A 27,463-nucleotide genomic window follows, 5' to 3' on the forward strand; every position below is an offset into this window, starting at 1 on the left:
CTGAGCCACCCAGGCACCCCTAAGCTGATTATTTTTAAGAGACAGCAGACTCAAGAAAAACTCTGAAAACTGAAGAGAATTTACCCTTTTAAGAGACATTTACATATACAAGAGAAATCTCCATTTCTCTTTCCAGGGTGTCTCCTTCAGTACCAAAAAGAGGGAGAAGACTCTAAATCTCTAGAAACTGTTATCAATGGAAAAGACATGGACTTAAATCTGTAGAGTAACCTTACCCTGGTTTATTGTGCTTTTTCTGGTAACCTCCCATAACAGACTCCCCACCCCAACACCTTTTGTCTTTAACTGGAGATGATGTTTAAGGTAATGGCTTCAGCCAGGGAATTACTGCTTTCCTGAGTTTCTCCCATGTACACAGAAGGTATACAGGTTATTTATTAGTTTGATTTTTTTCTTTTTTTTAAGTAGGCTCCTTATCCAATGTGGGCCTCGAACTCATGACCCCAAGATCAAGAGTCACATGCTCTACTGACTGAGCCAGCCAGGCATCCCTGTTTGATTTTCTCTTGTTAATTTCTCCTTACTCAGTCTCATGTCAATTTGATTCTTAGACCAGCTAGAAGAACCTTAAAGGGTAGAGTAAAACTTTTTCCTGCCTAACAATTCACATTTGCAAAGTTTAACAGTTGTTTACTGTGGTGTGGAAGAGCCTAGGTAACCGCCCAAAAAAGAACTGTTTTTTTAAAGTGTTGCACTTAATAAGTAAAACATTACTTACTATTGATGCATTACTTCATTAACCAGAATAAACCTTCCATCTCAAAATTGCAGCTTATGTTTTGTGAATGATTCCTAATAATTCCCTACATAAGACCCTAAGTGACGGTAAAAGCAGTGTTTAATAACTGACATATAGGGAACAATTTATATCTTTCTCAACTTGCATTTTTGCTTTCTTTTGAAACCATCTTTTTGATTTTTCAAATTGCTTGTCCCAGTTGTATGAATTTTATTTTTTAAGATTTCATTGTTAAGTAATCTCCACACCCCACATGGGGCTCAAACTTAGAGCCCTGAGATCAAGAGCCAGCCAGTCACCCATGTCCCATAGTATGAATTGTATTTGCTTTAAGTTATGCTAAAATGTATAAAAGGAAGTCACAATAAACAAATTTTATATAATTCCTATAACAGGCATTAGCAATAGGGTAATGTATAGACATATCTCACCAAGCGCCATTCTAGAATATAGAGGTACCACAGCTATATAGAAGACAGTAGGTCCATAGTTTTAGTGTGGGACTTGGGCAGATGACACTCTAAAGTCTTATTTTTATATCTACGGTGGAGAAAAATCTCTCAAAACCTGTCAGTTTGAAATGTAAATCACTTGCAGTCATACTACAAAGTAGTGTTGAGGTAAATAACCTTGGCTATTTGTAAATTAAAAAGATAGATTTAACCTTCAATTTTTGCTAAATTCCAAAATCCATATAATTTAAAGCAAGTGGGACACGATGTTAACAACCAGCGATTCCAGGTGAGGGTTATATGGTGTTCACTGTACTATTATTTTTAACTTCCCTGTAAATTTGTAAATTTTCAAAATAAGAAATGAAAATGCACATAAAACAAGACACCATGAATGAAGTAAAAATATAAGACAAAGTATTTGTCAATGAATACCACTAATTTTAGAGAAAAAAAAGGACCCATCTATAGGTAAATCCTTCTGCTAAGAGCATGGGAGAAACATTTGACATGCATTAAAAGAACAAACCAATTTAGAAGGCAAGAGAGACAGCACTGTCATCTTATGCCCTCATGGACATCATCTTTGAGTTTTCAGAGTATGTTTTCTTGGTCCAACATTGGCTGTCTTGTCTAATTATGCAAAACAGCAATCTACTGACTTGCACATTTACACATGATGACAAAGCTTTTAAAAATGTGAAAATTTCATTCAGGAGGGTCGGTAGAACAAAGCTGTCTCCATAAAATGAAAATGTTCTCTAACTTTAAGGAATAAAAAATATTTTCTCACTTGAATGCCTGAAAACTGCTTGTCTTATGAATTTCTTCTGTATCACTTAAATTTGCTATGCTTTATAATAAAGTACATAGTTTTGATTGTTTAGAGCCTCAGCTTAATGATAAGGCGTCCCATTTCCTGTTAGATCTCTGGCTGAACAGTATCAGCTTAGCGAAAGAACGTTTTCTTTCTAATCTTCATTTACTTTGATATATGAGATAGCACAATGGTTACCTTGAATCATTTGTCTTTTGGTGGAAAAGTAGAGCAGACATCATAGGCTGTGAATATCAACACTGAAACAACCTGCCCCAAACCTGATATTCCCTCAGGATTACCAGGCCTTCAAGTACGCATGTGGAAGAACAGCTTATGGGTTCTGAGGAAGAAGGAAATTTACAATCCAAGGGCTAAGGAATAACTAAGGGGCAGGTAACATGAAGAAGCAAGGACAGCAGAAGCCAGCCAGTCCTTTGAAGTGGAGACACAGGTGACATTAAGATGCAAGTCCCTGGGAAGCTGGACCTAAGTGGATCCCAAGAGCAATAGCCTTACTATCTGCTATAGTAAGATGAATGACTGCTAGAACATTCATCATAGGCCTTGGAAACTGCCCAAATATGGCCACCTCTTCTACTCCCCATACCTACTCCACTCTTTCTGTCTTAGATCCCAAATCCCCATACACACTGTTGGATCACATTAAGAGAACTGAGGCACTATGAAAACAAGTTTTTCTATAGCTTGATAGCACGGCCTGAGGAGACAGGGGCAGGGATGAGTCGAGACAAGTATTTGGAAAATTGAGTTTCTCTGTAGACGCTATAATAATAAACAAAGATCTCTTAACTTTTTAAATAACTTAAGGTATCTTTTCTAATAAGCTGATTCATAGAATCGACGAAGCTAGACACATTGCCACTTTTGTTTTTAAAAACATATACACATTATTAGAAGCAAAAATTAGTCAGAAATATTCACGTTCAGTCAAGCCCATTTTTTCAAGTTCCCTGAGATGACACATACCGACATGCTACACAGCACAATGTTACAGCAGAAAGCAAATTATTTACAAGGACCATTTAAAGTCAAATTTCTATTTCACCACATAAAACCTGCAAGATAAATTATATCCTTACAATTGGTTGTTGCTATAAATTTATTCAAATCAAGAAAATTGTCATAATTAAAGCTCTCAAAGTAATTTTGGCACAGATGAAATCTTGGTCATTTTGTTAAGTCCCTGAGTTCTTTTAACAGGCTGGTTTTTGCATTCAGCCACATCCCCAGCTACGTGGGCCACTGCCCCCCACAGTGCCTCCCAACCTACCCTGACCCCATGCTAACGCTAGGTCAACATTTAATGCTTTAACCTGTCTAACCCATGGTGCAGGGCAGAAATCACACAGCTTCAAGGTCCCTATAGTTTCAAAAAGCGCCCCCTATAGTTTCTCTGTTTATCACCAGGCAGAAGGATCAGGTAGGGTGCATCTCATGCACACGTCTTCTCATTTCTAGTTGCCTAAAATGAACCGTCAATGTTTTAATGTCTCCAGGGCTTTATGCCTCAGATGCTCATCCAAACACTGGATGGCAAAGAGGTCAATGTCCGTGTCAAACTTGTTGGCAAACAAGTGGTGCTTGCGTAGCATCCAGTTCAAGTCCCCTGCTCCAAACACGCACACAGAACGCACATGGACCCCACTGCAGGGTGGGTAGGGGGCACCCTTGGAAACATCCCCCTCAAAGTACTGCCATTTGACAAACCTTGCAATTGCATGCATGTCAGACATGTCATACTTCTGGCTTAAGGACAATGAGCCCGGGACATCAGGGATCCTCTGAATAGTGGCCCAGAGATACTCATCAGGGCTGTATGTATCTTTAGCCCACTCCATAAACTTTTGGATTTTTTCATTCTCTAGCACATACCCCACATACATCCTACTGACCACAAAATAGGCACTGCCTGAAAACAGAGGTGTTTCGAGAGGAGGGTGCATTTTGTCAGTCCCTGTGTTCGTCAGCTTCCCATTAACAACCGTATAATGCTTTTTCCACCTTTCTTTTTTATTGGATGGCATTCTCTCAGTTTCTAGGTTGTTTTCACCCATTAGCGACTTGAGCTTCCGGACAATTTCCAAGTTGGTTTTAATGGGAAAATCCATACCGCAAAGATTTATCAAGTACTTCCAGTCTGTACTCATCCTGTAGAGGTCTTGCATGCAGTTGAGGTCAGCCTGAACCCGACTCCACGAGGCATACACCACACTCTCCAGCTGACTGGCCACAAAGACATTACTGAAGCAGGATGCGATGCCAATCACCGCGGCCAAAAAGGAATCCTCTGACTTTCTGTCCACGTGGATGCAGTAGAAATTCTGAGGCATATAGATGGCTCTCAGGAGCCTGTCAAGCATTTCGATTTTGTGATGAACCACTATAGAATATGCTATGGGAAATTCTTCCTCTTCTTTACTAAGGGGTTGCATGATATATCTACGCCTCTTGATGAAAGAATTACAATCTCTGGTCATGTTTATATAGTCATTGGTTGTCCACCGAGGGCGCTGCCTAAATTTCACCGTTAGAATTTCAAGCTGTACCTTTTGGATTTCATCTACATCCCCCTGTAAAACTTTGGTACAATTAATGTTACTACTAGGATTCTCTCCAACCAGCTCCAAATGTCCAACACTTATAAATTCGGGCTTTTGATGAATTCTTAAAACAGAGAAGGTGACTAGGGAAAAAACAAGAAGCAGGAAGAAGTATTTAGTGGGATAAGAGAAAAGTCTCCTTCGCAGCAACTTTCTCAGCATTTCAAACAACAATCAGGGATTTTCCTTAATTAAGGGCAGTCTTCCAGGCTTCAAGCAGTCATGATTTCTCTACTGTCGTGGCCCTGAGAGTTGTCAGTTCGCATTTATCGAAACTGCAAAGGCATCTTGAAATGGAGAACAACACTAAAAGAAAAATAGAAGGAATGTATATAAATATAGTCTTTTTACGACATCTCAAGTTTAAAAACCACCCTCTTTGTTATGAGGTCAGATGTTCAAAACAGAACAAAATTGGTCAATCAGCAGAAAAGGGTAGTGGTAGAGGAAACCCACAGTCTGTAATATTAATACCAGATTCTTAAAAAGAATACAAGGGGGGGCTCCTGGCTCGTTCAGTCAGTGGAGCATATGACCCCTGATCTTGGGGTTGTGAGTTTGAGCCCTACGTTGAGTATGGAGATTGCTTAAAAATAGTATCTAAAAAAAACAAAGAAAAAAAGAATACAAGGATGTGCTAAAATATCCTACATTATACCTCTTAGGAAGTCACCTCTCAGGAAAAATTGAGGTACAAATCGCAGTTGAAGACCTAGGCTACAATTATTTAACTCTCCACAGTTGGTGAGATAAGTTTTTCCTCCTGTGCCAGTTCTAAGGAGCACCCTTTGCCTTGAAATCATTACTAATCTGGGTTCCTCCTGATGCATCCATTAATGTCCGTCAGTTGGCATCAGCAGCCCCAAATATTTGAAGCGAGCAGCTTCATTCTGCACTTCACCAACTTAGGACTGGAGGTGCTCTTAAGGAGAAATTTAGAAATAGCTATGACTTCTAAGAATCTCTGAAGGAAAAGCAAGTCAAGTGAGTTTTCAAACTAAACCAGGAAGACCCAGCTGAAACCAGGCCAGATTTGGGTCTGTTTTGAATCTCTCTTAGTTCAGTTCCATACCAGGTACCCCAGGAAGAGAAGACATACACAGTCCAAAATAGAGACATAGCCTTGCATTTCCTACATTGCTTTTACAGGTTATAATAATTAATGCTTGTGAGAAACAACAGTTGTATACAAATTATAATGTATGACACACCTGTTGTCTACATTCAAATGAGGAACCCGACCCATTTTTATTATGTTTACAAATATTACAAAATATATTTTGTTGTCAAAAATCAACTTTGTAACTTGGCAATTGGTTCTATAACTAACAAGTGCTACTCTTCTTTTTTTTTTTAAGACTTTATTTTAATCTCTATATCCAACTTGGGGCTCAAACTTACCACCCTGAGATCAAGAGTCCTATGCTCTACTGAGTTAGCCAGGCACCCTTAAGTGTTACTGTTCTAACAAAGAAAGCCAAATGCCACTGATCATCTCCATACCAGATTTATAGAGATTTGAAACTGGTTTTTAATACCAGGATTAGCACTAGAACTTTTAAATATTTAGTTAGGAAATAAATTGTGAATATTAATAATGCAAATACAAATAAATAATTGGACATTATTAGTATAGAATAATGTTATGAAAAGTACTTAGATTTTTTTTTTTTTTTAAACCATTTAGACTTAAAGAAAGTCTGGCTCATTTAGTTCTCGGATTTCAGGTAACATACTGTGTTTGGAGAGTGCCTTTCATGCAGTCAAGTTTCTTATATGTACCAGGCATTCAGCAACAGTGCTGTCCCATGAGGCTTTTAAAAAAAACCTGTGAAATGAAAAGGGAAGTGTGTGAAGGGAATGTAATGCCCATTAAGTACACCCACACTCAGAAAGCATGCTGGTGAACTAATCCTAGGTATTCGCTTTTTTTTCCTCAAAAATATGGTTGGTTCATTTCTTGCTTTTAAAATTTCCTTCTCTCCAATCTTAACTTGTTTTTCTAATGCTCTTGTGTATTGTTAAAGGTTTGAAAATATTTACAATTTGGATCAAGCTTTTCCAAAAAAAACTCTAGCAACATGTCCCAGAGTGGGTGCCAAGGAATGGTGTAATGGTCTAGTACTACTGGGAAATCCAATATATTCTGTCCCCACTATGAAGATTCCTGGTGCTCACAGGCCCATGAAAACAAGCTTGCAGTTGAGTTAGCTACCTATCTCATCTTCTTCCAACTGTCTTGTCCACCACCCAACCCCGAACCTCTATTAGCAAGAAACGTGGCGAGATTCTGCAAAAATACTTAAGCATGGCAACCATTAAAACATCAGATCATCATAAACAAAATGATGCCACTAGGCAGCTCCTACTCCTTACTGGTTCAGACATTTGAAGAAATCTCTGTCCAATCATTAAGTGATCTGATCTCCAAGCTAACTGAACAGGGACTTAAGTGGCCTCACACTACAAAGAAAATAAACTTTTGAAAATTAACCTAGAAAAATCACTAAACAAAGAGCAACACCACCAAACCCCGGGCAGGGTATGAGCAGAGGTCTGACTACCAGAGTTGACACATTATAAAATCTCCCTTTTCTTTCTTTCTTTTTTTTTTGAGAGAGAGCACGTGCAAGAGAGCGGGAGGTGGGGGTGTAGGGGAGGGGCAAAGAGAGAGGGAGAGAGAGATTCTCAAGTAGGCTCCACACTTGGTATGGAACCCACTGCAGGGCTCGATCTCATGGCCCTGAGCTCAAATCAAGAGCCAGATGCCTAACTGACTGAACCACCCATGCGCACCTAAAATGTCCCTTTAACAACAAAAAATTATAGAGTATGTCAAGTAACATGAAAGTCTGGCCCGTATACAGGAAAAAAGCAGTCAATAAAAACTGTCCCTGAGGAAGCCCAGGCATCAGACTTAACCAAGACTTTAAGTCAGCTATTATAAATATTTTCAAAGAACTAAAGAACTGAAAGTATGAGAATCATATTTAACCACATTGAGAATTTCAATAAAGAGATAGAAAATGATAAAGAAAAAAACCCAACAGAAATCTGGAATTGAAAGTACAATAAAGTGAACTGAAAAATTGTCTAGAGGGGCTCAACAGTAGGTTTAAACTGACAGAAGAAAGAATCAGTGGAACTGAGGACAGGTCAAGTGAGAGTATCCAGTTTAAGGAACAAAAAGAAAATTAAGAAAAATGAACAGAGCCCCAGAGACATGTTAGATACCATTAAGTATTATCAACAGATGTATAATAGGATTTGCAGGAGGAAAGGTAGTGGGGGAGAGGGCTGTATACATGAGCATGGGAGGTAGAAAAAAATATCTGAATACTGCTGTAAACTTCCCCAAATATGATTTTAAAGAATTAATCTGCACATCCAAGAGGAGCAGCAATGAGCTCCAAGTACGCGAAATGGTACAATCGCTTTGGCAGTGTGGCAGTTTCTTACAAAGCTAAACAGAGGCTAACCTCTCAACATGGCAATCACACTCCTAGGTTTGTTTAATGGTCTAAGATATGGCCTATCGTGGAGAATGTTCTATGTGTTCTTGAGAAGAATGTGTATTTTGTTGATGTTGTGTGGAGTGTTCTACAGATGTTCCATTAGCCTACTTGGCTTATAGCGGAGTTCAAGTCTTCTGATTCCTTTTTGCCATTCCTTATGAAATGTCTTTCTTTGTCTCTAATAATTTTTGCCTTAAAGTCTATTTTGTCAGCTCTTAGTATAGTTACTTTAGCTCTTTTGGGGTATTTCTTTGCATGGCGTATCTATTTGCATTCTTTTATTGCAATCTAATTGTGTCTCTAAATCTAAACCATTTCTCTTGTAGATATCCTACAGTTGGATCACTTTTTAAAAATCGATTCTGCCAATCCTTGCCTTGTGATTGGAAGTCTTAGTCCATTTACACAGAATCTGCCATTTTGCTATGTGACCCAAACACACTGCCAAGCCTTCCCTGCCTAGACTGTACCACAGGACTTGGCAACTGTCTTAGCAAGTATCCTAGAGAGTCCCTCCCTTGAACACTGATGCCTTTCCTGAAAGAGAAGACTTTCATGTGGACCCCACCATGAATATTTTTAAGTAGAAAAACACAACTTAAGAAGAAATGGAAGAAGAAAATAATTCTACCATGTGAAGAAAACAGGGAAAGCCAAGACTTAAAGGCCATTCTTTTTTTTTTTTTTTTAAAGATTTTATTTATTTATTTGAGAGAGAGAATGAGATACAGAGAGAGAGCATAAGAGGGGGGAGGGTCTGAGGGAGAAGCAGGCTCCTTGCCGAGCAGGGAGCCCGATGCGGGACTCGATCCCGGGACTCCAGGATCATGACCTGAGCCGAAGGCAGTCGCTCAAGCAACCGAGCCACCCAGGCACCCTAAAGGCCATTCTTAATAGGTGGCTTTTTGAAATTAAAACTGAGAAGCACAAGAATACTAAGTTCTATAAAAACTGAAAGTAAACTCTGATCTTTTCTAATTCTCGTACTAAGGAGAGGTGCTCAAGGAAGGGGACAAGAAGAAAACCATGGAACACACATGAGGTAACAATACAGTCTCAAGAAGTGTTCCAACATAAAATGAGCAATTCCAACTGGTCAGGACTAAGGTGCAGCTGAGTACTCACTGGAGTGGGAGGACAGACAAAATGTCCTCAGGTAGAGTGAGAGAAGCAGCAGCAAGTAATATTTGAAAAGCAGACAGGCGAAAGGTAACTGATTAAGCAGACCCAAGAATCCCAGACTGAAAGCAGGGAAAGAAAGAACCAGCTCTATTTTTGCTACAGGATCTTCAAAAGATAGCACAGATTCCAGAGTGGGGATGAGAGTGTCTGAAACAAAAACAAAACAGTATTGACCGGCAGCTTTTTAAAAGCAGTTGGGTCTCTACCCTGAAAACTGGCCATGACCCAAGATTTAGTCTCTGAAGGCTGGGGCACACCAGGCACAATGGAAAGCAGGGTTTCCACTCAGGAAACAGTGGAACCGAGTGAACCCAGAAACAATAGGTATTGAGGTCTCCTTCCCTATTTGCAGCTATCAGCTCCCAGAACTTCGACAGCCAAGCCAATGCAGGAGTTTATTTACTAGAGAATCAACCAAGCCAACACTTAAATACATTGCTTAAATTAGAAATTTCCCCAAATGTTCAAAGAAACAGATTGTGTACAGAGAGAAGAAAACTAATTATAATAACCTCAGAGAGAAGAAAAAATATTGTATTCAATCAATCAGTAAGATTATATGGCCCCCAAAATAGGCAAAACAATACTCTCATCCCATATGCTCTTTTGCAATGTGACCTTGTCATTCACCAATCAAAAAATAGTCAAAATTTCTTTCCCCTTGAATTTGGACAACCTTATGACTACACTGACCAGTAGAGATCAGCAGAAGTGACGCGATGTGGCCACCAAGACTGGGTCATGGAAAACTAAGCAGCTTCCAACTGGTTGTCTTAGAAAATTTGCTCTCCAGAGGCTTCCTTTTGGAACCAGCTTCCATGATATAATAAGCCAGACAGAGAGTCCAAGATACCCAAGTCAACAGTCCCTATGAACCCAGCCTTCATTCAACCCAGTCCAGGTGCCAGACATGTAATTGAAGAAGCCACCAGATGACTCCAGCCGATAGTCACGCAAGTCTTCTCTGAATTCCTGACCCACAGAATGTGTGAGCAAAAAATAAAATGGAAATGCTCATGTTACTACATTTGGGGAGGTTTGCCTCACAGCAGGGACTCCAACTAATCTGAAACAGAACATTTAGCAAATAGAAAAAAGCTATTAAAAATTAATGACATGATAGGAAAAACTGCAAAACTCAATGGCAGTGTTGGAAAAGAAAGTTGAGGAAAACTCTCAGGGAGTTAGGCAAATAGGCAAACCAACTGATGGGGAAATTGGAGGGGGAAGAAATGTATCACAAAGACGGAACAGTTTCCAGATTGGCACTCCTTGGAATATCAATACAATGGGTGAAAACAGATCCACACCAAGACACATTCCTGAATCACGAAATATTGGAATACTGGTAAAGAGAATATCACATAGATCTCCAGAGGGGTAAAAATAAGCCCCATAGACAGGATTCAGAAGCACAGTGTCTTCACATTTCATAGAAACCATCCACAGAAGGCAGATAATGAAGATAATGGCAACAGCATCAACAATGCTAAAGGAAACTGAATTCCATGAATTACTAAGTCAGTTAAGGGTAAAATAAAAACCTTGTACATCTTAAGACAGGTAAAGTCTCAAAATATTAACTTTATGCACTTTATCTCAGGAAGCTACTAGAGGATGAACTCCATCAAAACTAAAGTATGAGGGCCCTGGGCTGGCTCAGTCCATAGAGTGTGACTCAATCTCAAGGTTATAAGTCGAGCCCCACTTTGGGGGTAGAATTTACTTAAAAAAAAAAAAAAAAAAAAACAGCTAAAGTATAAACTAAGACAGGGGAAAACATAAGAATCAGAAAAGGTATATCCCAGGATGATGGTAAAGGAACATCCTAGACTATATCACAGGCCAACAGATAACCGTAGCAGGCTGGGGCAGATGAGAAGGCCCCAGGAGAGGGTGGCTCTGTCGGGTCAGTGGGTGAAGTGACTGACTCTTGATTTCAGTTCAGGTCATGATCTCAGGGTCATGAGTCAAGCCCCGAGTCAGGCTCCGTGCTTAGCAAGGAGTCTGCAGGAGATTCAATCCCTCTCCCTCCGCCCCTCCCCCATCTTGCATGCGTGAGCCTGGGGGCATGCGCTCTCACACGCTCTAAAATAAATAAATAAATAAACAAACAAATAAATAAATAAAATATTAAAAAAAAGGCCCCAGGAGAGATGTCTTCAAGATGAAACTGATGGAATAAATGATGGGAACAAGCATATTGAAAACCGATTTAAAAAAACCGGCAGTTTGGGTCGTGAATTTATAACTACATTGAAAACAAAGCAGATGAGGAAGGGTTGGGGTGATAATCATTGCCTCCAAAGAAATCAGAGACATGCAATGATGAAAAAACCCACCACTGTGCTCTGTGGCTTAGCTCTGAAGAGCACTGGTCTTATAAGCACGATTTTCCCAACAAGATTCACCAAAACCTTATTAGGAGGACAGAGCAATGGGAAAGATGATTGTTAAAAGAAATGAGTGTGTGCTTTGCCCTGCATCACATAACTGCCCATGGGAGAGGCTCTAAAATACATTACTGAAAGGCCTCTGCCTAATTTAATCCACCACCTCTCGTCTTCAACAGCTCACCATGGTAAGGATGGGACAGAAGTAAAGTAGGGGACTGTTTTCACAAAGATAAATACATGAGGCGATCTGTGTAAGGAAGTCTAAAACCCTAGATTATCGAATCTAGATTGCAGTTTGGAATATGTCAGGACACAGAGGACCTTGCGATATAATAACTAAGACCTAGATAGAGCTAGCACAAGCCTCAGTATTTTAAATAAACCGATGCCAAAAGATGACATTCATCCCAATCACACACCAGTTTCAGTGAATTTAGAGAAGTATCACTACAAAGAGAAGAAAATGAAAAAAAAAATTAAAGAAACGAGCTACCTGTGGCTCAGGCTGTATTTTCCTAAATTTCATTTTTAATAATAATTTTTTAAAAAGGCAAAGCAGGAAGAGGGAGGAAGAAGGGATTAAGACATATTATAAACTAATAGGACATAACATATTTAATTTAGACCTCGAGCTAGGATTTACCCTATTTACATAAATTTGCATATATATGTACATACCCCTAAGAACAATCAGGATTTTCCTGTTCAGCCTCTAATTACTCTCAAGACTCCCAGACAAGGGGCAAGATAAAAAGGGCCCTGCACCGGTTAGCTTTGTTAACTGTGGGGGAAGGTTAGAGCGGACAGGTGAGTCAACTGTAAAAAATGAAAGGATGGACTTCAAAAAGGTAAACTCTTTTCTCCTCAACCATTTCCACCACAGTCATTCTGGCTTAAGTCCAAACAAAACTATTATACATGGGACTAACTCTTTCTCCCTAGTGCCTATTGTTTCATTTTTAACAGTGGAAATATTTTTTCTTTAAAAAAAAATACAGGGGCGCAGGGGTGGCTCAGTTGGTTAAGCGTCTGCCTTCGGATTGGGTCATCGTCCCAGGGTCCTGGGATCGAGCCCCGCATCGGGCTCCCTGCTCCGCGGGGAGCCTGCTTCTCCCTCTCCCTTTGGGGCTCCCCCTGCTTGTGCTCTTTCTGGCAAATAAATAAAATCTTAAAAAAAAAATCCACGCGCACGCACACACACGTGTAACTGAACAGCTGGACGGCTAAGTCAGGGCTCCTCTGTGACTAAAGTTCACAGACTCCCAAGGACTATTATTCCGTGACCCAGAGGCTGCTGTGCCCCAAGCAGAATACCCATCACTGTGATTGATGCTAAAACTGCCCAAGCATCTCAGGGGATTGGGACCCCAAAGCAACCTGAAGCAGCCAAGGGACGGAACAGGAAGTGGATGAGATCTCAAGGCGACTTCCTGCCATTTACCACCTGTGTGTCTCCATGGCCTCCCCTCATCGGTTGCCTGCCTGCTGTCTGTGACTCACTGCAGCAAGGTGCCAAGATTTTGAGGTGTCACTTTAACGCAAACTCCTGAGACCCCCCCAAAAGTGTCTGCTCCTCCAGACCGGCCAGGAAAAGCTCTTGGAGTCCCCAAAACTTAGGACCATGATTAAAAACACCGACCTCCACAGTTTAGGTCACTGTGTCCACACTTCATTCCAGAGTTCCCTTGGGCTCCAGCCACGGAAACATGGGGAAACCTCCTAGGACCGGCACTGGACCGTTTCCTGTGCCCTCTTTGGAAAGGGGCTTTCTACATGAAATAAGATATTACAACTAAAGCCAGATGGTGTGACCAAGGGAGTAGAGGGCTGAAAGCACGTGCTCAGTACAAGGCAGACATGGAAATGAGGAAATGTAGGAATACAGCTGGTCACTTCAAACAGGATTCCAGAATTAGGTGCCCTTCAGACCAAAATTTGTGTTTTCCACAGCAAAAAAATGCCCCACTGATCCCACCCATTAGTACCTATGCTTTCTTGATATCTTGAATCCTCTTCCAATTTATAATTCAGTGCTAGAAATACATATGGGGGTGCCTGGGTGGCTCAGTCAGTTAAGCGGCTGATTCTTGGTTCTGGCCCAGGTCATCTCAGGGTCCTGCAATAAAGCCGAGTCGGGCTCTGTGCTCAGCATGGAGACTGCTGGGGGTTACCTCCCTCTCCCTCCCTCTGCTTGCACTCTCTTACTCTCTCTCTAAAATAAATAAAATCTTTAAAAAAAAGAGAAGGAAATACATATGGACTTACAAGTTTTATACACCCCCTCGAAAGCCAAAAGAATGCCCATAATTGCACAAAAGTACCAGAATTAAGGCATTAGGAAAAGCAAATGATAAACTAAACACGGGGTATACATACAGAGGAATATACTCAGCCTTGAAAAGGAATGACATTCTGCCGGAAGCTACAACACAGATGAGCCCTAAAGACGTGCTATGTGAAATAGTCACAAAAACACAAATATCGCATGATTCCGCTTATATGTGATACCTAGAGTCATCAAATTCTAAGAGATGGGAGGTTATTAGGGACTGGGGGTAGTATGTGTGCAGGGGGAGAAGTTATAGTTTATTGGGTACAGAGTTTGGGATGATGAAAAGTTCTGGAAATGGATAGTGGAGATGGATGTACTTAATGCCACTGAGTTTTACATAGTTTTAACCTCAAGGGTTTTTTTTTAAACCTCTTTATTATGATTTTTTAAAAGACGCAGCTGGCTTACAACTAGACTAGACCTTCAGAGTGGGTGACTACCGGTAGAAAATGTTACTTAGAAGAGGCTTTTGAAATTAAGAGAAGACAGACATTAAAGGATATTTATTACAAGAGCACTGGGAGGAGTGAACCAGGTTGTCTGAACACGCAAAAAGGGGTCTTTTTTGAGTTGAGTGTCATGAAATTTTGGACATGAAGAACAAAGATCATCTGTCTTCCTCCCTCTCAAAGGCTAGTGTTTTTTACTGCCTATTTAGCTTTCGTGTTATATCCTGTTTCGTTTATGCACGAGCAATGGCTAAACCTTGAAATGGGAAAAACCTGTCCTCTAAGGCAATAGAGTTCATTTGTAGAGGCGGACCTTTGCAGACCTGAATGAAATATATCTACTTCACGCATAAACACACACACACACAGGTTTTTGTTTTTTATTTTATAGATTTTATTTATTTATTTGACAGACAGAGAGAGAGCACAAGCAGGGGGAGCAGCAGAGGGAGAGGGAGAAGCAGGCTCTCTGCTGAGCAGGGAGCCCGATGGGGGGCTCGATCCCAGGACCCCGGGATCATGACCTGAGCTGAAGGCAGACGCTTAACTGAGACACCCAGGTGTCCCTGTTTTTGTTTGTTTGGTTGTTTGTTTGTAAGAAATCTTCAACCTCATTACCACTGCAGGCCAAAAGTGAGTATAAAAGAACTATTGTTCACTTCAAAATTCCAGACTTTAAGAGTAATAAACTTTTTCAAAGGAAAAAGTTTATTTTTTAAAAAATCTATTACTAGGTGGTTTAGAATGCTAAATAGAGCACCGCAGTTTTATGGAAACAAAATTTTAGATTTGAAAGGTACTTTCAAGTTTCTTTTGTCTGCTCTTAATTTTGAAGATAATACTAGGGCACAGAAACCACACGTCCAAACAATTCTGAGACAGCTTAACAGCAGCCCTGGTTTCTGTCCCACCTGCTCATCACACAGCCCATAGGTCCTGGGTTTTCTGAACAACCCCAATTTTAAATATTCTAGGCTTTAAATGCTTCCTATGTCCCAGAAATTCCAATCCAAAATACCAGATTCCCTTTTGTTTTTAAAGGAAGTCCTAAAATTCCAGGTCATAGCATGTGTCTGGATTTTTGGCTGGTTAATCATAAGGGTCAGAGTAGATCTTCTCTTTTATTATGCAAAAAATGATAAAGGTAACCATGAGTGAGATATGAGAAATGCTCTTTTTAACATATTAAAATCCAGCTCAACCTCTTGTAACGTGGTCCCTTTCCCGAACCCTCCATGAGCTCAAACCTCACCGTCTAGTGGGAACCACAGCAGCAGTGTGAAGTCAAACAGAAGAGACAATAAATCCTATGTCATGTTCTAATGTAGGATTTCAGCAAGCTTCCTCATCTCTCCGAGCTTTGGTTTCCTTATCTGAGAAGTGGAGCTCCCCATTGGGATGGGGGTGATTCAAAAACCTGTCAAGCACCTGGCAGAGAGACTGGTATGCAGCAGTTGCTGGGTAAACAGAACAGGTGTCCTCACCACCATCTCCCATTTCAGCACTGAATTCCACATAATCCTGCCTCTAAACTGTTCCAAGCACATCCTCGGTGAGTTCCTGGTAATCTGACCTAGTCTCGGGCTCCTTGCCCACTCCCTCCCCTCACGCTGTTCCCTGGGCCAACCACAGGGCGTATTCAACTCAAAAAATGAAACAAAGAGAAACAAAGAGTCCGAGTTGTCCAAAATCCCTCTCTTCCCTCAAAGAAAGGTACAGCGGTAGTGTGGTTGCTTTTGTTAAATGTGCCTTCAAGTTCAGAGTGTTTTCCAGCTAAGGAAACTTAGAGTACAGTATTTAAATGCTCCCAATTACAGTGTGTTGGGGAGCATACCGTGAATTCTCAGCCCCCTGTGTCAGGTCGGACAGAACGAGTAGCTATCAAGAAACCCCAAACCACCGGCCTCGTACTAGATGGTGCTCATCCTGTCTTCAGGACTGACCTTACCTTCCTGCGCTTGGGGTTCCTAGCCTGTGCACAAGGGCAGTTGGGTTTGGGTCAGGGGTCCCCAACTCCCGACTCATACAGCACTCTGGTACTCCTCAGCGGGCGGATGATGGCCCGGGACGGGGAGGCTGAGCCCTGGCCAGATTGATTGTCTGGAGTGGAGGACGATGGGGAGCACCTGCTCCAAGACAACATACTAATCAGGCTGTACTTGCCTAAGTCTGAGGACTGACTTTCTTACGTAACAGCTTCTGAAATTGATAGGCACTTGATGCATCGTATGTTCGCTACTATGGTGGTTTCTTTCCTTTTCTTTTTTTTTTAATTTCCTTAAAAGCAGGTATTAAAATTGATGGTGCTTTCGCAATGGAAGTTATTGTGGGATTAAGGAGATTGTTCAGGTGAAGGGTTAGCAAGAACGTTGCGACATTTTATACATTGCCTCCAATTCTCGCAACCCTGCAAGTAGTTACTTTCCCTCTCACTTCACACTCAAGCAAACTGAGGCTTTAGGCTGCTCTGAATTGGGTCATCTGCTCCTGTTTACCAGCAGGGAAGAGGTGGGAGGGGGTTCAGCCCAGAGCTGACTCCCCAGAGGGTAGGGGGAACAGAGCAGTCTCATTTTCTGGCCAAGAATACTGGGTCCAGTTATTAACAGCTTCGAATCATACATTGCCTTACCTCCTAAACCTTCCGAGGGGCCCCAGAACCTTCCAAATATTCCTGCAGGTGTCAATATGACAAACTCTCCTCCTGAGGGCTTCAGTCCTAAGATACAGGGAACCATTTGTGATCTGAGACCTAACCATTCCCTCGAAGGGGATGCATAAACTCGAGTGGCAAACTTGTTCCAACATTTTCATTGTATCTAGATTACATTTAGGTATATACGTTGAATTTCAAAGTACTGCCAAAGCCAAGAATGAAGGGATTCTCTACGTAACGACACACAGCATGTATAGAATAAACCCATTAAAAAACAAGGCTCCAAATATACTATCAATGTGCACTAGAAAATTGTGAGCACAGACATACCCAAAACTATTCAGTGATCATCTTTTGTTTGGGGGTGGGGTATTTATTCAAGCACTTTTGAAATGTTTTTAATTTCACTTCAGGAATTTCTTTTAAAATTGCAACTGAGATAAAATGGCCTCAATCCTCTAACATAAGCTCCAATTAAGCATGCTGGCAAAGCATTATTGTAAAGATAATTTCCAAACAAACAAAAAGCCACTTACAGTTCTAGTCCAGTTACACATCATTTTCAAGTTCCCTTCTAATGCCTGTCGAGGGACGCTCCTGACTTACATTTGTGCATAGATGTAATAGAAGCTGGGATTCAGTTTTCTGTTGTTTTTTCTATTAATGGACATCGGAGAGTCTGTATTGTTTTTTTGCCAATGTTAGTATGCGTCTTGTGGTTGGATATTAAGGATATTTCCAAATTATATTGTTGTAAACATGAACTATGAACCCTTTTGAAGATACACATAATTTGTTTTCTCTTAGCTTTATAAAGGATTTCCAGGAGTACGATTCTTGAATCAAAACTTATAAATTTTGGGGCGCCTGGGTGGCTCAGGCGGTAAGCATCTGCCTTCGGCTCAGGTCATGATCTCGGGGTCCTGGGATCGAGCCCCACATCGGGCTCCCTGCTCTGCGGGAAGCCTGCTTCTCCCTCTCCCACTCCCCCTGCTTGTGTTCCCTATCTTGCTCTGTCTCTGTCAAATAAATAAAATCTTAAAAAAAAAAACTTAGAAATTTCTATGGCTCTCTATTGTCTTCCAAATGGACTACATTCACTTATACTGCCAGTAGTAATATCTGAACACCATTTTTTCTACATTTACTATATAATTATCTTAATTATGTACTAGATATTCACTGATTGTATAATTATCTTTGTCATTATCACAACTATATAATGGTACATCAGTGAGGTTTCATTTTGTATTTCTTTGATTACCAGTGGCTCAATATTTTCTCTTGAGTATATTTACATGCAAGGAGAGCTTAGTACAATGATTTTAGCTCTGGAACCAGACTGCTCAGCTCCAAAACTGGGCATCATCATCCACCAACTCAAGACTTCTGTACACCCTTAACTTCAAGCTTCAGCTTCTTTGCTGGTAAAAATAATATTAACAACAACAATAATAATTTTAGGCAGTCTGATTGAATTAGGGTCATGTGTGCCTTAGAGTATTTATAAAGAATAAGTGAGGCAACCTGTCATATGCTTACACTGTATCTGACACATGGGCCCTTCATTAAGATTAGCCATTTATTCACTATGGTTTACGTTTTCTCTTGTCTGGACATTGTTCATATCTTTAGTTCATGCCTAGAGGGAACTTTTCTTAGACTTCCACAATCAGAAACTGTGTTTCAAGTTTACTAACAAATGCACTCAATTTAATTCCACACCTAGTAGCTATTATACAAAACAGAATCCTAGGTTCTGGGTTTTGGGGTGGAGGGAGAAGTACAATCATAAATAAAGCATCTTCCTGATCTCAAGGAATCCACACATGCTTATTTGCTGAGCCTTCTGGGGGAAATTATAGGCTTGGTCAATATAGATCAAAACTATTTGGGGAACATCCATTGTAGTGCTGAAAGGAACAGGTGAGAGCATCTAGCCAGACTGGCCAGAAACAATAGCTGAGGGTCCCCCTGGGGGCGGGGGAGGTTTATAGGGACTCCTTCCCGGGAAGGCCCCACTCCACTGGCAGCTACTACATCACGTGCTTCAGGAATTCTCTCTGTTAGCCAGGTGTTTTGTTAATTAGCAGTAGTGTTAGAAATGAATCTTCTTGAGTGAACTGAATGACTTCGATTAGCATAACATAGGGAAAGAGTAAATGAAGATGAGATCAGTGTGCTCCAACTCTAGATGGAACAGAGACATCCTAGAGGCCTCTCAGGCACACATACCTAAAGGCCAAACACGCTTGCCAAGTCGAACACCCTGGATGGTGCCTTAGGCACATTCCTGGGGTCCAGCCGCTGATTCCAGAAAATTCGTGATTACTTGATTCCAACCCATGATCAGCTGAATCTTACAGCCACCCCAAGTGAACTTTTTGTGGAGGATGCAGCCAGAGCCCCACGATAGTAGAGGTAACTCAAGACTTGCTTTTTAACCCTCACCTTTACCTGCAGAGGAGAATGTAGCCCTCTCCAATCTGCTTCCCCAAAAGATCCAACATGGCTTGGGGCGGATCTGTCAACAGCACAGAGGTGGCTAGTGAAGGAAAGAATGAGAACCACAAGGCCTATGTAGAAATGACTTAAAGCATTTACCTGTCCTGGAGCAGAAAACTGGGCACAACACCCCCAGAAGTTTCTTTTTTCTTTCTTTTTAAAGCATTTTAAAGTGGATTATTTAAAGGAAGTTTAAGGTACACATTTCAAGAGAAAACAAGACACACATACATTCTGTATTTGTTACTTTTCAGGGTAGAAGCTCTAGTAGCAATTTTATTTTCCAGGAATGAACTATAGGAGCACATCATGGGGAAGAGGTAGTTTTACAGTTTACAAGGAAATCTAGTTCTCAAATTGCTGCACGGGAAGGGGGACACTTTGACTCAGTTTTTAATGATAAGTTTGTACGTTTTTTAGTACAAACACCAAGAGTAAAAGCTTTGAGTAAGTCCCATCTAGATATGTACATTTCTTTAAAAATTCCATGTAATTAACTTTTGCACATTATAAAACAAAAAGATGGGGAAAAGAGGAAATAACGCCTATTAGTGTAATCACTTATGGTACAAATACAAATGGTTATTAATATTTGTAACGAAAGCAATAGATTAAATATGCTTTATTTTTTTAAAAATATTTATTCATTTGAGAGAGAAAGAGGAAGAGAGAAAACATGAGCAGGGGGAGGAGCAGAGGAAGAGGGAGAAGCAGAGAGCAGGGAGCCAGACTCCGGGGTTCAATCCCCTGGGATCATGACCTGAGCCCCAGACACTCAACCAACTGAGCCACGCAGGCACCCCTAAATACGCTTTATTTTTGAAAACTCTTGGTTAATTATCTTGTTCTAGAGCCCTGTTAAGGACTGCTTCCAAGTTTCCTGTATCCCAACATTTTGTTTTAACGGCTGTCTGGGGTGACAGGGATCCACTGGAGAAACAGTAGGACACTCTGGGCTCTGCTACCTAAATCTTGATACTTCGTTTTCAGTCCATTCACCAATTACACAGTCTTGTTTTGGTGAGATTCAGCTGGTAGTTCTCAATCAATTGTCCTTGCAAACTAGTCAGTAGGTGTCACATTTTAATGAATCTAACAGATGGATTCAAAACCCACTGATACTCCTCACTTAAAAGATTTTGTCGGGCAATTATTTTTCCAAGTTCTTAAAGGTTTTCGGTTTTTTTAAAGTTTTGATCAGTCACAAATCTACCATATTTCTTGGCAACATGTTTACGTTACAGTGAAAACATTTCCAAACAGCTCTTTCTAAAATGCGTCTCTGTAGCATGAATTCTTCTAAAAAGCAGTCACCCCCCTCTCACTGTGAAAAACATCACAATTACCTTGGATTGTTTCTGGTGTAGACACTTTCCCCAGCACCTCTGTGTCTGTGGGTTCCTCAACCCAGAAGCTCTCCAAATAGTGTTGATCAAGTTTTTACAACCCATCTCTAGGTGTGCCCCTCCCCCCTTCCCAGAGGACAGTGGGTGGGGCTGAAAGCTCCAACCCTCTAATTACTGGTTCTTTCTGGTGACCACCCCATCCTGAGGCTACCTAGGGCACCCCGTACACCTCAGCCACCTCATTAGCATAAACAGGTGTGGAAAAGAGATCCTTCTATGAATAACAAAAGACATTCCTATCATCACAATCCCTCAGGAAATTCCAAGGGCTTCAGAGCCCAGTGTCAGGAACCATAGACAAAGACCAAACATATATTTATTAGTCTGTCAGGGCTGAGCATAAGGGTCATCATCATTCATGATCTACCACAGTGTTTGGCGCTAGAAAATGCTTGAAGAATACTGGTCGACGAAGTAGCTGACACACCAAACTCGGCAGATGGTTTTGCCTCCTCCTTCAGAGAGCTCAACTTTGAGTCATTTAATCCATCCTCTCCCTCCCTCTTTCCATCAAAGACCAATCCCCTCACCTGTGTAATGGAATCCAACCTCTTTCGCCTTCCCTGAAACCAGGCTCAGTCATGGATTTCTCACTCACACATGTTTAGCTTCTCCCTCTCTACCAGAAACTCACCAGCGGCATTAGAATTTGTTCAAGTCTCTCTAATCTCAGGTGGAAAAGGAGAGAAAGAGCAGAAGAAAGAGAAAGAGAGAAAGAAGAGGAAACCCCACATTTCCTCCTTATCCTGCAAGTCTACTTGGTTTCTCAGTTGCCTTAACCAGAGGCTCTTCCTCTTCCAAACACAGTGGTCTTTTTCTCCAGGCCAGCCCCCTTCTCTTCTTCTCACCCCACACCCCTCCTCAGATGATCTTTTGGGTATGTGATGATTATTTACATGCAACAGCTCCCAACATGGACTTCCTTCCACCCCACCACTTTCAAGAGTTCCCGATGCCAATTCCTTGGTTTCCACTTGGGTGTCTCCCAAGCAAAACCTATCCCAGTGGATCACCTTCCCTCCCCCACCCCAGGGTTCGCTAACACCATAAATGGCCTCACCACCCCATCCCACTCAGTTATTTATGCCAGAAACTTTCAAAACATCCTCCATACCGCCCTGTTCATCAACCACATCCAAATAATCACCACTTTCATGTTGACTTTAGCTACAGACTCACCCTCTCTCCCCTTCCCTCCTCCCCCCAACCCCTCTGCCTCTAGCTTCGATTCAGCATCACAGCACCAGGCCCTGGATCACCAGCAAAAACCTCTGCACTCTGCCTGTACTGCATCCTGCCCCTCAGCCTGGGTATGGCATGTGTGCAAACGGACAGGCTGAGGGCCTGAGGCCTTTGGTCTGGCCCAGCTGGGACAAAGTAGTGCATCTTACCTGGTCTGTACAAAGACATCACACATACCAGCCCAGCCTAACCCTGCAAACCATTCTCCCACACAGCTGTGACAATGATCTTTTCAAAAACCCCAACTTAATCGCTCATCTCATCTCCCATTTAAGGTCCTTCAAAAGGTTCCCATTACCTTTCTGTCTAAGTCCAAAGTCCTGAAAATGACCTGAGAGTCCTCACTCCAAAGCTATATTCCTGGCCTTGGTCTCAACCCTTCTAACATGGAACTCAGGCCCCTAATTCACCTCACTACTTTCTATTCATTTTTCAGGCCTTATTTTAAATATCACTTTCTAGGGAGACCTTCCCTGAGTAATCCCCTCCCCTCAGATTAAATGCTCTCTGGACATCTTGGGCTTTTCCGGAGTCCCAGTGACGACTGGGACAGCCTGTGGGGCTATGTGCTCGTTTATCTCCACCCCCGCCTCTAGCCCCTAGGCTAGAAGGCTCAGAAAGGCAGGGACCCACCATCCTTCACAGCCGTAGGGTCAGAGCTGCCAATGCCTGTCATGTACAGGTGTTCAGCTCAGTAAGTCATTCAATGAATGCCTGAAGAAATAGGTCGCTCAGGTACCCAGGCCCCTCATACATCATTTGGCTAACTCTTTAGCAAAGAAAAATTATTCATGGGAGGAATTTCTTTTTTATTCATGGGAGTAAATTTATTTTTATTATTTGTTTAAAGTTTATTTATTTTTATTTTTTTAGTACTCTCCACACCCAGCGTGGTGTTCTACTCATGATCCCGGGGTCCAGAGTCACATGCTCTTCTGACTGAGCTAGCCAGGTGCCCCTTCTTAGTAAATTTAGCTTACCAATTACCAAATACATGTGGACTCCTGATTGGAAATATTAGTACAATCCGTGAATCGGAAACTCTCAGCGCTTTGGGGGAGCAGTAATCTCTCCTCTGGATTTGCATTAGTGATTGCAATCCTCTTCTGAGCTATGGGCAAAGCGCCAGGGTCAGCTTCACGAGTGTGTAACCTATACAGCCACACAGGGCCCTGTGATTCACTTAATACTCAAGCTGTCTGCTGCCATCTTGATATTCTTTTTTTCTTTTTTTTGAGTTGTTTAAGTAATCTCTACACCCAATGTGGAACTCGAACTCACATCCCTGAGATCAAGAGTCATGTGCTCTTCCAACTGAGCCAGCCGGGCACCCGGCCATCTTGGTGTTCTTAAATAATTTTTAAACATGGGGCCCCACAAATTATATAGCCAATCCTGAGTCTTACAAATTAGTTCGATTTCTGGAAGGGATCCAATGGATAGCCAATCCCTATCTAAGGATGCATCTTTCAATAACTAGGGCTGTGTTTTCAACCTCCTGAGCTTAAGGTCTAAAAAAAAGAGGGTTGCTTATATATTCAGGACATTTTCTTCTTCTGATAAGCATTATATTGTATATTACATAGGGCTCTCTTCCACAAAATTAGAATTTCTCAGACTACAGAAATATATGGTTATCTTAGCTATTGCTGTTAGGTAAAAGCTTTTTATGTTTCCTAAAACTAAATTCTACTATGAACATGATCCACATCGAGTCTTTATTGTTAAAATTTTTGCTTAGAATTTTTGCTGTGGTTCTATTAGGGACTGTGTCAATTTTCACATATCAGTAAGCATGGTTCATTAATATTTTACCATCTTAAATTAAAAGACATCAAGTAAACTAAAAGGAGAAAAATGGGGGTGCCTGGGTGGCACAGTCAGTTAAGCGTCTGACTTGATTTCGGCTCAGGTCATGATCTCAGGGTCGGGGGACCAGCCCTGAGTTGGGTTTCTTGCTCAGTGGGAAGTCTGCTGAACATTTTCTCCCTCTTCCTCTGCCCCTCTCCCAGCTTGCTCTCTCTTTCTCTCAAATAAAAACAAATAAATCTTTAAAAACATAAAAGGAGAAAAATGAAAACCACTCTAGAATTCCTTTTTAGCTTCCACTATTTTAAACTTTAGAAATTCAACAACCACATCGAACACCTGAAATTTCCTTGGAGATAAAATCCTGGCAGGACACAAGAGGCTGTGCACAAAGAACACTATTTAGTCACCTTCATTATAAAAGTATTTTAAAATGTAGATGTTTGTTTATACATTACAGATAGTTTCTCTAGTCACCAGAAGTTTAAAAGTTAATTGTATTTACAGTTTAGTTAATACACGTCCAGAGCATTTTAAATGTCGGCTCATTCTTTTCCCCAACCAGGTGACTCTGTCCTCCAGGGGGTGTGTGGCAACATCTGGAGACATCTGGGTTGTTGTAACTGTAGGGAGGCATTTACTGGGTAGGACCAGGATGCTGCTACACATCCCACAAAACGCAGGACAATTTCCACAACAAAAGCTTAACTGGCCCAAGATGTCAACATCTGTAGCGTCTGCCACAGATGAGAGACAAAGAAACAAGAAAACCTTAAGCGTTGCATCCGGTGCCAAAGACAATGTGGTTAAGAATACAAATAGTCACCATGAGAAACGCATCTGATTTATATGAACAGTCATTTGGGAACTCCTCTTTTAAATCAGGGAGTTAGGTATTCGACATCCTGATCTAGAACCACGAATAAATTTTCATTAGAATGACCATAAAAGACTACGTTCCTCTATGCAGCGGAAGTACTGCATCCTTCATAGAAAACAGGAACTGAGAATCAGAAGAAATAATTTTCAACAGCATTAATCTCGGTTTCCCACCACCTCACTTCATGACAAGTACATAATATCTACATCATAGGTCAGAATTTTTCATTCCCCTCGAGAATGCAATCACCAGGTATAGGAGTTTCTAAGGCAGATCTGAAAATGAATGATGCATGAACCAAATATGATTGGTTCTTGTGTTTTAAAAAAGAAAAAAAAGTCAATATTTAAATCAGATTTTACTTTGTAAAAAAAAATTTTTTTTCAGCTATTTTGGGGGAGGGGAGAAAGATCTAGACACCCTGGGTCAGAATCCCTGCACGGTTATGGGGAGGGAATGGCCGATACCCACACAGATCATTTTAGCAGGCTCTCCTTAGGTCCCCTGTGCCCAAAAAAGCCCCCCTTAGATCCCCATCCATTACCTTTTCAGTCCCTGGAACATAGTTGATTTTGTAGATTGTTGGTAATTCATGAGGACATTTTTCTTAATGTTAAGCAACTAAGTTACAAATGGAAAAACCAACTTGTGGTTGGAAGTAGTCTTATAATCAGTAAGGGATGAATTTAATTAATGAAGGATGAAATCCACTAGAGATTTGGGGCCCAGGCTAAGGAGGTCTTTCCCAGGGCCAGTGAAGGAAGGGCAGATGAGCTGGGGAAACCTTCAAACCCTCCCCATGAAATAGGAAAAAACAAAACAAAACAAAACAACTTCTTCCATCTACCAATAAAACTTTGTAAAAGTAAATTTACAGTATATTACATTGTTTTTAAAAATTGTGAAGTCAGCCATTTCTAAGAACTCAGTTTCCCAAAACTGCATCTGGAAGGGCTGCAAAAAATCCATTACGCAATAGCAGACATCCACCAAGCTCAGTGTTTTTTTCTTTTTGCCAGAAATGAAATCTGTTACCCTATCTTCTGGCAGGGGAGCCTGTCTGGAACTGCCTGGGTTCCTAGCAGGTAATTTACACTGATTTTTAAAAACCATTCACCCCTTCTCCTCCCCTCTATAAAACAAATCTGCCTTTCAGAACAGCTCTGAAAGGGGGACAGAATGCCCAGAGCAGGGGACAAGTCCGCGACCAGATGCCTCACCTACCACTAGCCAAATTCAGGCCACAGAAACTTGTCGCCCGTTCTCATCTCAAGGAACCAGTGCCTTCTGCGAACCTCGTATATCCTTCCCCGTTGGCCTCTTGTCTTACTAGTTGGAAAATGAAGACTCTCTTCCCTCTAGAAAGGAATCAAGCAAAGGGTGCCAGGGTTTCCGGGTGACTACAAAACTTACCTCCACCTGGGCAGCGCATAAGGTCCAGCCCGGATCTGCAGGCGACCTTATCCACCATGAGAAAGAAGTGTGTGGCCGGCGAGGGTGCCGGGGGCTCGCTCTGCATCGAGAGAAAGCGCTGCAAGGAGACAAAGCTGTGAGCCAGGGCTGCTTTCGCTTCAAAAAGCTAAAACCCAAAAACTGGAAGAATTGGGAGTCAGAAACTGGGTGCTAACCGAAAAGAAAACAAAAACAAAAAAAAGCAACCTAGGAGGGAGTACAATCACCTGTTTTCCTAACAGACCCAGCGGCGCATGTTTCCGACACCCGCGGGGGAAGGACAGAGAGGGAGCAGGAGGAGAGGGAGAAGCGGGGGGGGGGGGGGGGACTTCGGAGCCCCTTTCCAGTCGCTTGCCCCAAGACGAGTCATTTCTCATCCTGGTGTCGGCTTCTTCATCAGTAAAATGTGGGTAATAATGCCTCTTCGCGGGGCTACGGGGAGCAGTAAATGAAGTTAAAGCTGCTGGCACCCAGGGGACGGCAGTGAGTAACTGTTCGCTCTTCTGCCTATCCACGCCTGCAGCCAACTCCTCTGATTTTTCAGTTCCTACTCGCTACCCCGACCGGGGGGCAAGAAGCCGGAAAAAGTGGCTTCCAGGTGACACTGGGCACCGGAGTCCCGGCCCCGGGCTCCACGGATCGGACCAGGAGTAAGGACCGGGGAAGGCGTCCAGACCGCACACGCGCTCCCGACTCACTCCCACCGCGTGTCCGTTCCCTCCGGCCCCGGCTCTGCTTCCTCTTCCCCTGGCTGAGAGCGGGCTCCCTCCCTCGCATCCTTCCCATCCCTCCACCCGCCACCGAGTGCCGTAGCAGGCGATCCGGGTTGCTGGGACCGGGTGGGACGGAGTGGAGGAGTCGGTTACCTGCAGCAAGCCTCTGGCCGCCGGGGCGCAGAAGAGCGCGCTACCGCGTGGCACCCCAAACCGCGGCGCACTAGCTGCGCGGGCGGACCGCGCCTGGAGTCTCCCTGCCTCCTACCCGGCGGC

General features: G+C 42.0%; 1 protein-coding gene across 9 annotated transcripts; it reads right to left on the reverse strand.

Moving 5' to 3' along the window:
• Positions 1-8: 8 nt before the first annotated feature.
• Positions 9-27,463, reverse strand: GCNT1 (glucosaminyl (N-acetyl) transferase 1). 9 transcript variants are annotated; one of them, XM_027616796.2, is made up of 4 exons: positions 27,341-27,463; positions 26,247-26,380; positions 6,390-6,481; positions 9-4,959 (listed from the first exon to the last, which is right to left on the reverse strand). In XM_027616796.2, the coding sequence occupies exon 4, from the start codon at positions 4,813-4,815 to the stop codon at positions 3,529-3,531; it is 1,287 nt and encodes a 428-aa protein (XP_027472597.1). In that variant the 5' UTR covers positions 4,816-4,959; positions 6,390-6,481; positions 26,247-26,380; positions 27,341-27,463; the 3' UTR covers positions 9-3,528. The 9 variants fall into 9 exon arrangements, with proteins under 9 accessions (XP_027472597.1, XP_027472594.1, XP_035579696.1 ...); XM_027616793.1 differs by lacking the exon at positions 26,247-26,380 and adding an exon at positions 26,436-26,553 and having other exon boundaries at positions 27,341-27,449; XM_035723803.1 differs by lacking the exons at positions 26,247-26,380; positions 27,341-27,463 and adding exons at positions 26,436-26,553; positions 26,702-26,752.

This window comes from Zalophus californianus, chromosome 13, assembly GCF_009762305.2.
Source record: "Zalophus californianus isolate mZalCal1 chromosome 13, mZalCal1.pri.v2, whole genome shotgun sequence".
In the NCBI taxonomy this organism is placed as follows: Eukaryota; Metazoa; Chordata; class Mammalia; order Carnivora; family Otariidae; genus Zalophus; species Zalophus californianus.

What these genes read in the sequence shown, in the direction of transcription:
- GCNT1 (XM_027616796.2), bottom strand. Translation starts at nt 4,815, where the DNA reads ATGCTGAGAAAGTTGCTGCGAAGGAGACTTTTCTCTTATCCCACTAAA.